General features: G+C 53.2%; 1 protein-coding gene across 3 annotated transcripts in view; it reads left to right on the top strand.

Annotated features, from left to right (window-relative positions):
* Positions 1-6: 6 nt before the first annotated feature.
* The window catches only part of IPO13 (importin 13), a 19,688-nt gene continuing 9,190 nt past the window's right edge, over positions 7-10,504 (top strand). For 2 of the 3 annotated variants that reach the window (XM_010862593.1, XM_010862595.1), the window contains exons 1-9: positions 7-620; positions 2,428-3,164; positions 8,433-8,573; positions 8,664-8,805; positions 8,897-9,063; positions 9,273-9,393; positions 9,480-9,627; positions 10,057-10,238; positions 10,322-10,348. In XM_010862593.1, the coding sequence (XP_010860895.1) occupies positions 537-620; positions 2,428-3,164; positions 8,433-8,573; positions 8,664-8,805; positions 8,897-9,063; positions 9,273-9,393; positions 9,480-9,627; positions 10,057-10,238; positions 10,322-10,348 (1,749 nt within the window). In that variant the 5' untranslated portion in view covers positions 7-536. The remainder of the gene's footprint in view (positions 621-2,427; positions 3,165-8,432; positions 8,574-8,663; positions 8,806-8,896; positions 9,064-9,272; positions 9,394-9,479; positions 9,628-10,056; positions 10,239-10,321; positions 10,349-10,504) is intronic. The other variant, XM_010862594.1, reaches the window with a different exon arrangement.

Raw genomic sequence — 10,504 nt, 5'->3', positions numbered from 1 at the left:
CCCTGCCACAGCCCCTTAACTCCACGGACTCTTCGCCCGAGATTTGCGAAGCTGTACCCCTGCGCTTCGTTGGACGCTTCCTTAACCCGCGAAGGGCTCTCTCCCCCGTAACCTCCCACCCCCGTGACCTCCTGCTAGAACCCGAGATCTCACTAGGGTGTTGTGGTACAGGCCATCGACCCTGTGACCCCTTGGTTTTCCCCAGGCCTCGCTTCCCTATGACTCCCTCTTAATAGATTCTGGGGACAGAACCCTGATCTACCATCAGGACCCCCTCCTGCAAACTCCTCACTGACGGCTTTCTCCTAGGAGTTCCCCTCAGTGGGTCTCCTCCTAAGAGCACCCCTTTTGGCCTCTGGCTAGCCCCCCACCCTCAACCGAGGTGGGGCGGCCTCGGCAGCCATGCTTGCCCTGGGACTCCTGTCACGCCACCACTTCCTGGGCACCCAAGCCGGAGTCTAGCAGGGGGCCAGCAGCCAAGAGGCTGGGGCAAGAGACAGGCCACGGTCCACCTCCCTGCTGGGGAGGGAGCAAAGATGGAGCGGCGGGAGGAGCAGCCGGGGGCTGCAGGGGCTGGAGCAGCACCAGCCTTGGACTTCACGGTGGAGAACGTGGAGAAGGTATGAGGGCTCTGGGGAGGGGCACTCCAGTGACAGAGCAGAAGTTCTGGGGACTGACACTAATGCCAGGGCCCAGGCCTGGGCTGGGTGCCCGTTGGGATGGTGCCTCCAGAGCACCTGGCATTTGCTGTCTCTCTGGGCCAGCCAACAGCAATGCAATGGTGTCTTAGGCTATTTTTGGCCTTCCATAGACACGGGTCCTCTGTGGACACGCTAGGGTCTTGGGATGGTCCCTCCAGGGTGCTGATGGTTTAGACCCTCCAGCCAGACTGGCTAGTCTCCAGCTCCATGGGAAATGCATGAGCAGTGCAGTAAGAAGCCAGGAATGAGGGAGACTTGCAGCTCAGTCCCCAGAAACCAGAGTGATGCTGAGCCATCCTGGCCCTGTTTTGTTGAGCAGGGGCTCAGAAAATAATCTGAAACTAAAACAATCTGGGTTGTGTTTTCACTTTTCCTTGGAGAAGGGTCCTTCGGTTATTGGATGGAGGCCAGACCACTCCCGGGCAGGCGGAAGTAGGGCTGGCCCCTTGGTTTTGTGCTGGATCCAAGGGGCCTGGTCCTGCTGGCAGCTTCAGGGTCCTTCCCTACTCACCTGCCCTCATGGCTTCCTGCCATGGCACTCTCAGGCTCCCCCGCTGCTCAGTCTGTCTTTTCAAACTGCTTCTCTATTTCTTTGCTGGGTTCTGCCCCCAGAGGCTGGGAATGTAGAAATGCTTTCCACCCTGGGGTAGATGGGGGAGACAGGGCTATCGTGGTGGAAAACAGGGAATGGTTGCAGATACTCATTTGTTATTCTTGAGGCCCGTTTACCATACCCAGTGGTAAGGATGCATCTTTCTGCTTCTGTTCTCTGCCTGCCTCTGCATCCCAAGGGTCCAGACAAGGAACAGTGGCCATAATTGGCTGTCAGGGGTACAGATAGGGCTCAACCTACTTGGATGGAGTCTGCTTAGGGCTTAGGACTCTTAGGGCTTAGTACCCTGCTTAGGACTCTCACAGTCCTGGCCTCACTCATCCACCCCTTGGGGCTGGGCAGTGTTGGCATGGTGGCGCACTGTTCCATGTGCCTCCAGGGAAATAAACCACTGTTTTCCTACTGTGTGAAGTCCTAATGGAATTGGGACCCTGGGGATTTAGCTAGTTGAGAACTCGAGGCTAGGCATTTGCCAGGGCTGCAGGCCAAGACTTCTCTGAACCAGCTTTTGGACCCTCTTGTATGCTCTCTTAGGAGTGTTCTCACTCTCCTTTCAGTTTATCTGTGCCCTAGGGCTGCCTGGCAAAGTCTTAGTCCTGCTCAGATTTCACAGTGGCTTTGGTGCCAGCATCTGGAGTGACCTAGGGATGATCCTGGGGGAGCTAAATGGAGCTGTTGGAGTAGATGAGAGCAGCTGTGCCTGGGAGGGTTGGAGGCCGGGGGTGGCTCAGGCTGTTCCATGCTCTTCTCAGGCTTAGCTTCTTCCTTATGGAGCCACTCCTTCCACCTGGGCCTTGCCCTTTACCTCAGGTGCTTTTCCTTTGGGGAACTTGGCCTCCTCTTTTGCTGCTTCCCTGCAGTTCACGCTCCCAACCCCTAAGGTTTTGCTGTAAAGAGAAGAGGCTATGGTGGAGTGTGGGCAAGTTCAGGCTCTCAAGATCCCGGCCGGACCCCAGGTCCATGAAGCACTGCTGAGCCTGAGCTCTCCCTTCCCGCTCAGCCCCCTGGTCAGAAAGAGAGGACAGTTTTGCAGGACCAAGTCATGGCCTATGTTGTGGGCTCTGGCAGGATCCAGAGTGGCCAGCACCTGCTCAGTCTTGTGCTGTCCTGCAGGCGCTGCACCAGCTCTACTATGACCCCAACATTGAGAACAAGAACCTGGCTCAAAAGTGGCTGATGCAGGCCCAGGCGTCCCCTCAGGCCTGGCACTTCAGCTGGCAGCTCCTGCAGCCGGACAAGGTGCCTGAGATCCAGTACTTTGGGGCCAGTGCCCTACACATCAAGATCTCTCGCTACTGGAGTGACATCCCTACTGACCAGTATGAGAGCCTAAAGGCACAGCTCTTCACCCAGATCACCCGCTTTGCCAGTGGCTCCAAGATTGTGCTGACTCGGCTGTGCGTGGCACTGGCCTCACTGGCTCTCAGCATGATGCCCGACGCTTGGCCATGTGCTGTGGCAGATATGGTACGGCTGTTCCAGGCCGAGGACTCACCGGTGGATAGCCAGGGCCGCTGCCTGGCCCTGCTGGAGCTGCTGACAGTGCTGCCCGAGGAGTTCCAGACCAGCCGCCTGCCCCAGTATCGCAAAAGCCTGGTGCGGACCAGCCTGGCAGTGGAGTGTGGGGCTGTCTTCCCACTGCTGGAGCAGCTGCTGCAGCAGCCCAGCTCACCCAGCTGTGTGCGTCAGAAGGTGCTCAAGTGCTTTTCCAGCTGGGTGCAGCTGGAGGTACCGCTGCAAGACTGCGAGGCGCTCATTCAGGCTGCCTTCGCGGCTCTGCAGGACTCAGAGCTCTTTGACAGCAGTGTGGAGGCCATTGTCAATGCCATCTCACAGCCTGATGCCCAGAGGTGAGCCAGTCCCAACCATCCCGGAGATGGACAGCCTGCTTGGCCAGCCACACATCCATCCATCCATCTGTTCAGTAAACACTAATTGAGTACCTACTACATGCCTGGCTCTATGCTGAATATACAGCAAGGAACCAAACAAGACATGGTCCTTGTCCTTGTGGTTCAGAGAGGGAGACAAGACATTAGACAACAAACCATCCAACGAATTATTCAATGAAAATATTTGACTCTCCTTTCTCGTTCTCTTAGTCACCAAGTCCTGGCTGCTCTGCTCCTGACTCTGCGGCATATCTTTTCCATTTCCACTGCCCCCACCCTAGTGTAAGGTGTCCTCATCTCTCTCCCCTGATTACTGAGGGGATTCCTCACCAGTCCCCTGGTTTTCACACTTGTACCTTTCATTGCCAACTCAGCACCCAGAGAAATCTTTTTAAAAATGAGAGCCTAATCTTTCCTTTCTGCTCAGAAATCCCCAGTGGCCCCACGCTGCTCTTAGGATAAAGTTCAGAATTCTCAATGTGGTTCACGAGGGCGAAGCACAGCATGGCATCCCCAGCCTCGTTTCAGGCCATGCTACTTCCTTTCTTCATTCTCACACAAACTTTTCAGTTTCTTGAGTGTCCCAGGCTCCTTCCAGCCTCCAAGCCATCACATGTACTTGTCATATCATCGTTGCCTGATCTGAAACTTCACTTCCTTGGGAAAGTCCTCATGATTTTTAAGACTGTTTGGTCTTCTCTATTTTATCTCAGCGCTCCCAGTGTTTTTCCTTCTTAGTCTGTAACGCAGTTTCATTATAAATTAATGTATGTCTCCCCATTAGTCTCTCAGCAATGTGAGGACAGGCTCTCTGTCATTTTATTTTGTCACATTGTGCCTGGCAGCACTTGGTAGCATTCATTATTTTTTAAACAGAGGAAAAGTAGGAGTTGCCTACTTGGGGAGGGTAGGGGTGGGAGAGGGTGGAAGGGGAGGGAGTGTTCCAGGCTTCGGGAGATACAGCAGGGGCAAAGGCATGTAGTGGGCAGCCCCACCATACACTCAAGGAGCCAAAACAAGGTGAGTGTAATGAGATGTTTCCTCGGGAAATGTTGCTTGAGCGTCTGTTTATGTGTGGGGGTCTAGGCTGACCACAGGGAGACTAAAGATGGATAGGTTGATTTCTGCAAGTCAAGCGCTCAGAATCCAGGAAACACATGGATGGGCAAGTACAGCCTATGTGATGAGTGCTCTAATAGAGGGAGCAGGTTGCTGTCAGAACCAAGAGGAGGCATTTAACCCAGTGTGAGGGTATGAAGGGCTTCCCTGAGGAGGTGCCAACTGAGCTGTGCTTTGAAGGCTGTGTAAGAGTTAGCCAGATGGAGGTAATGGATATGGGGAGGACATTTCAGACCGAAGGAAGAGCCCAAGCAAGGAAAGGGTGTGAGAGAGCCTGATGACTGGGTATGATTAAATAGCAAAGTGTAAGGGCCAGTGATTGGAGATCTAGATCCAGATCATCAAGGCCTTGTTGACCAGGCTTAAGATTTTGGTCTTTGTGCTCAAGAGGATATAATAAGAGAAAATGGCGTGATGAGATTTTTGGTATAAATTGAATTGGCTGGGGCAAGCCTGGAAGCCAATTCACATTTCAGAGAAAAGGCTTTGAGAATGCTCAACAAAGCCAGAAGGGGCAATACCATTGAAAGGGATGGCCTGGGGAAGTGGTTGATGGCTCTAGCTTTGGCATTAGTCATGTTTGAGTTTGAATCCCAAATAATTCACTTCCTAGATCTGAGACCTTGGATAAACCACTTTTAAGCCTCAGTTTCTGTTATCAGTAAAATGGATCATTATACAGAGTTTAAATAGAATAATGTTCCCAGGGCCTGACCCTGGTATTCTGGGAATATTTTGGTATGAAGATTCAATAACAGAATGTTTCTGAGAGCTTTAGCATGGTTCCTTGACATCACATTAATGGCGGTTACTAGTATTTGGTATCATGATTGCTTTGGCAGTTAATATGAGCTCTTTCCCATGGCATCTCAGCTTTTCCAGCTTAAGGTGGGTACCAAGTCCTAGGTCAAGGCCTTTCTTGGCTAGCTAGGCTCAGACAATTGGTGGCTAAGGGGAATTGGCAGGGCCAGTGTGTGGGTGATGTGAGGTGTCCTTGGATACACCCAGGTTTACCCGCCTAGCCAGTCTCGAGGGCTTTGGCAGGTAATTGATGCCTCTGCTTCTCTGAACGAATGAGCAAGCAAGGAGCCAGTGAGGGAACCTATAGCCTCCTGAGCGCCCATTGGCTGCAGCCCCCTTGGTTGCTTAGCAACTCTCCCCATTTTCTCAGCTCTACTCCCAGAGCTCTAATTGCAGGTCTGAGCTGAGCTCAGTGTGAGTGGCAGCCAAGGAGTCCCAGCAGCTCTGCCCCGGCAGCTCAAGCTGACCAACAGGAGCCAGGCCTTTTGAACCCAGGCTCAGCTGTGGTGTTCTAAAGGCATCCTCTCTATCTCCCTCCCCCAGACCTAGAAACCTTGAGGCCTCAGGTACGTTCTGTTTGCTCACAGGTCTCAGGCACAGGTGTCTGGGTGGTAGGAAATCAATGCAAGAGCTTCCCCTATGGGTGGACTGCATCCAGCCTGGAGTCAGTGTTTGGGCTTTGCTCTGTCTAGTCCATTTCCTAACTTTGGCTTGAGAAAGTCACCTTCAGTGGCTTTAAATTTTGGGTCATCCAGCCATTCCCCAGGTGTCCTGACGTTGGCTCTCTCCTTGGCTGAGCTTGCACTCAAGTCACCATTTTCCCACCCTGTCCACAGCTGCTGCTTTTTGCCTGGCTCTCTCTCCTTTGGAAAAAAAATGTTTCCTGAGATTTGTTTTTAATCCTGGGAAAGCTTTTTGCTGGTGGGCTGGAGAAGGGAAAAAAGATGAATTAGACAGGCTCATGGGAGCTCCCATCAGTTAGAATTTGAGATATATGCTGAGATCTGCATAGATCCTTTGAGGAAATTCAAGTTGGGCCCTGAAACAGAAGCAGACCTATAGCAGTGCACGGGGCTGTCTTAACCTGGAATCTGTCACTGTGTGCTCTGTGACCTTGAGTAATGCTCTGAGTTCTACTCGGCTATACTGTCCTTGATTTATCCTGTTATGAGGCAGAGATGAGACAAATTAAGAACATTGATTACCTACTGTGTACATGAATTTTGAAGATGTGAGGGAGCCCTGGAATTCAGTGAGGATGCTGTGGGGGTAGGGCACTACCTCCTGCTGCCATCTCAGCTACTGGGCAGCTCACGGCCATGGCCTTGGCCCTGCCCCTACTCATTGTGCCAGAGTCTGGCCTGAAGGTGCCCATTGTCTTGTGGTGCAGCCCGTGTCAGGGCCATGAGACAAGCCATCCCCGCTGTCTCCAGGCCACACCCTCTGGAGCTGTCTCTGGGCTGGGGGTAATCTGGTATGAATGTCTTGTCCCACCAGAACCGGGATGTGGAAGCCAGCATCCCGGACTGGTTGCCCCTTGTCCTTCTCATCCTTTGCCTAAGGTTACCTTGCCAGGGCTACCTCCTAGCAAGCTGCTTGGGGCAAGTCCAGATAGAACTCCTTCTGGATATTCAGTTCCGCCTCCCTCCATGGTTTGCTATGGTGACACTATGATTGGCAATAGAGGGATCCCCCCCTGAGAGCATCACTTCCTCTGCTTAGTCTCTCCACATAGCAGGCAGCTGGGGATGGAGCTAGCCTTCTCTCAGTCTCCTTTGTATACTCTGCTTCCTCTGCTCCTTCCTTAGGGATCACTGTGCTTCAGTGCTCTGGCTCAGACCCTCTTTTCTCATTCAGCACTTACGCATGCACGCATGCTAAGTCGCTTCAGTCATGTCTGACTCTTTGTGACCCTACAGACCATAGCCCACCAGGCTCTTCTGTCCATGGGATTCTCCAGGCAAGAATACTGGAGTGGGTTGCCATGCCCTCCTCCCATTCGACACTTAATTCTTGGGCACTTTCCAGCTATTCCCATAGCTGTTTGCTGATGATTCCAAAATCTATGTCTCTTGCTCTGACCTCTCCATTGGGCTTCAGGTTTCTATATCCAGTTCTCTCTGGACACTTCTACCTGCCTGTTTCCCTGGGTACCTCTGATTCAATATGCCTAACGTTGAACTTAACACCCTGTGGCCTGCCGTTAAATTTATTACTGTCCCCATCCATCCTCTCCTCCAGGTCTCAGGAAGTATTTCCACCAGGGAGAGTTGTTCTTGACTCTTCGCCATCCTCCTACCCCTGTTTTGTCTCTGAGTTCCCTCTGAGTCCTTACTGCCACCAGACTCCTTAGGAGTTAGGATTTGGTTGCAGGGGACGGAGTGGAGGGTGGAGGTTGATGCTCTCCGGAGCTGTTGCTGTCTCCTGAAGTCTTTAACAAGACTCTTCAGCGTGTATTACCTCTTCTGTCTCCTATTCTCATTCAATCTCCCCTGATACTGATGGTATTAGTTTCCTGCAGCTGCCATGCTAAGGTACCACACCCTGGCACACACGACAGAGATTTATTGTCTCCCAGTTGTGGAGCCTGGAGGTCTGAAATCAAGGTCTCAGCTCCCTCTGAAACCTGTAGGAGCACCCTTCCTTGCTGCCTCCCAGCTTCTGTTGCTTTGCTGGCAGTCTTTGGTGTTCTCTCGGCTTGCTGCATAATTCCAGCCTCTCCCTTTGTTGTCACATGTCATCCTCCCTGTGGGTCTCTGTCTTTACATGAAGGTCTTCTTTTAAGAACATCAGTCATATTGTATTAGGGCCACCCCCTACTCTCTGATCTAATCTGCAGTGACCCTGTTTCCAAATCAGGTCACATTCTGAGCTACTAAGGTTAGGGCTTCAACACATCTTTTTTGGGGAAACATAATTCAATCAATAGCTGTCTTATTCTCTGGCCCCCCCAAATTTATTTGTCCTCCCCACATGCAAAACACATTCACCTCATCCTAACCTCCCTAAAAGTCTTAAGCCATTCAAGCATCAACTCTAAGTCCAACTGGAGGACACAGGTCCAGCCACACTTACCTTTTTGTATATCCTTTCCAGAGTTCTCCTGGAGGTCTCTGACCTAAAGTTATTCCCAAATCGGGCAATGTCAAACCTGCCACATAGGCCTAGCCCCTGACCCCTTTCTTGCTTTGGGTTTGATGTGGAAAGGGGGGCTTTGATGGACAACAGAGATGTTGTGCCTTTCTCCCAAAGCTGGTGGGGGATGGGCAGACAGTTCTGATGCATCTCCTCACCCTCTGCCTCCAGGTATGTGAACACACTCCTGAAACTCATCCCACTGGTGCTGGGACTGCAGGATCAACTGCGACAGGCAGTACAGAATGGGGACATGGAGACCTCCCACGGCATCTGTCGCATTGCTGTGGCTCTGGGCGAGAACCACTCCCGGTGAGGACAGGGGCAACTGCAGGTGGGATGGCAGGGCCCTCACAGACGTAAGGGAGGTGGAAGGACCTCCCCATGCCTTCTCCCTCCCAGGGCCTTGCTGGACCAAGTGGAGCACTGGCAGAGCTTCCTGGCCCTCGTCAACATGATCATGTTCTGCACGGGCATCCCTGGCCACTTCCCTGTCAACGAGACCACCAGCTCCCTGACCCTCACCTTCTGGTACACACTGCAGGTGTGTCACGTGACCTTCGGTGGACCTGGGCCGTGATGGAAGAAGGGGAGTGATGGCATCTGTGGCTAACTCTCCTCCCTGGTTCTCTCAGGATGACATTCTGTCCTTTGAGGCAGAGAAACAGGCTGTGTACCAGCAGGTGTACCGGCCAGTCTACTTCCAGCTGGTGGATGTGCTTCTGCACAAGGCCCAGTTCCCTTCTGATGAAGAATATGGATTCTGGTCCTCAGATGAGAAGGAGCAGTTCCGAATTTACAGGTGACAGTAGCAGGCCAATCCTAGCTCTGAAGGGAGTCCTGAGATAATGAAGGCAATGAGGGGAGGGGTCCAAGGCCAGGTTCCCTGAATCCTGGGCCACCCTTCTCTGTTCTCTAGGCGCTTTGGCAGGGCTGTGAGGGAATTGGGGTGGGCTCCTGTGCTTGGGGGAGGCATCTAGGCAGTGTATAAGGCCTTCATCTGCTTCTTAGGGTGGACATCTCAGACACGCTCATGTATGTCTATGAGATGCTGGGGGCCGAGCTCCTCAGCAACCTCTATGACAAGCTGGGTCGTTTGCTCACCAGCTCAGAGGAGCCCTACTCCTGGCAGGTACCTCCCCAGCCTGATTCCCTCAGCCCTCCCAGATCTGTCACCTCCTTCTCCTCAGCCAAGCCAGTGGCATCCTCTTTCCCCAGCACACAGAGGCCCTGCTCTATGGCTTCCAGTCCATCGCAGAGACCATCGATGTCAACTACTCCGACGTGGTGCCCGGGCTCATCGGCCTCATCCCGCGGATCAGCATCAGCAACGTGCAGCTGGCGGACACCGTCATGTTCACCATTGGTGAGCCCTGGCCCACACCCGTGAGCACACCCCCAGAGCCACAGCGCACAGCCCCAAGCCGACCTGCTGGGTCCTGTGCAAAGTGGGAGACAGAAGTGCGCACACACACAGTCAGAAACTGCAGCCAGTGGACTGTCCTGGCATGTCTAGGGGTCCTGGCTACAGTGCGCTGAGCTGCAGTTCATTGAGGCTAGTTCATTGCCACTGAAACAGTGGCGCTGGGCCTCTGCCGAGTAACACCTTCCCGCTTATCAGCGGTAAGGTCATGTTTGAGCCTGTACGTGCATATTTGCCCATCCCATGCTCTGAACACGCAGCGTGCTCTCTGTTCAGGGGCTCCAGCTCCACCCTGCCACATCTGCCTGCCTTGCAGGGACCTGGCACACAGGCAGCCTGGCCTGCCTCAGATGCCTTCCCTCCTTCCCCCAGGAGCTCTGTCTGAGTGGCTGGCTGACCACCCCGTCATGATCAACAGCGTTCTACCCCTTGTGCTGCACGCCTTAGGCAATCCCGAGCTCTCTATCTCTTCTGTGTCCACCCTCAAGAAGATCTGCCGAGAGTGCAAGTATGACCTGCCGCCCTACGCTGCCAACATCGTGGCTGTCTCCCAGGTATCCCAGGGCCCTGGGTGCAGCCAGGCCTCAGGGCACAGTCTGCCCTACACTGACACCATATTCCTTCTCTTTATCCCTAGGATGTGCTGATGAAACAGATCCATAAGGTGAGTTCATAAGTTTCTAGGGGGCTCGGCTCTTTGAGGTATTGAGGGGATCCAAAGAAATCCCATCTTCTGCCTTTGTGCCTTATTCTCGTTCTTGGAACCTTCCCCAAGAGGCTCATTCTCCCCACCCACAGCTAGGCGTCTCTGGGACTGACC

The sequence above is a fragment of the Bison bison genome, unplaced genomic scaffold, assembly GCF_000754665.1.
Source record: "Bison bison bison isolate TAMUID 2011002044 unplaced genomic scaffold, Bison_UMD1.0 scf7180017864484, whole genome shotgun sequence".
Taxonomy (NCBI): Eukaryota; Metazoa; Chordata; class Mammalia; order Artiodactyla; family Bovidae; genus Bison; species Bison bison.
The sequence above is the reverse complement of the archived record's forward strand: the minus strand, read 5'-3'. Positions and strand labels throughout refer to the sequence as shown.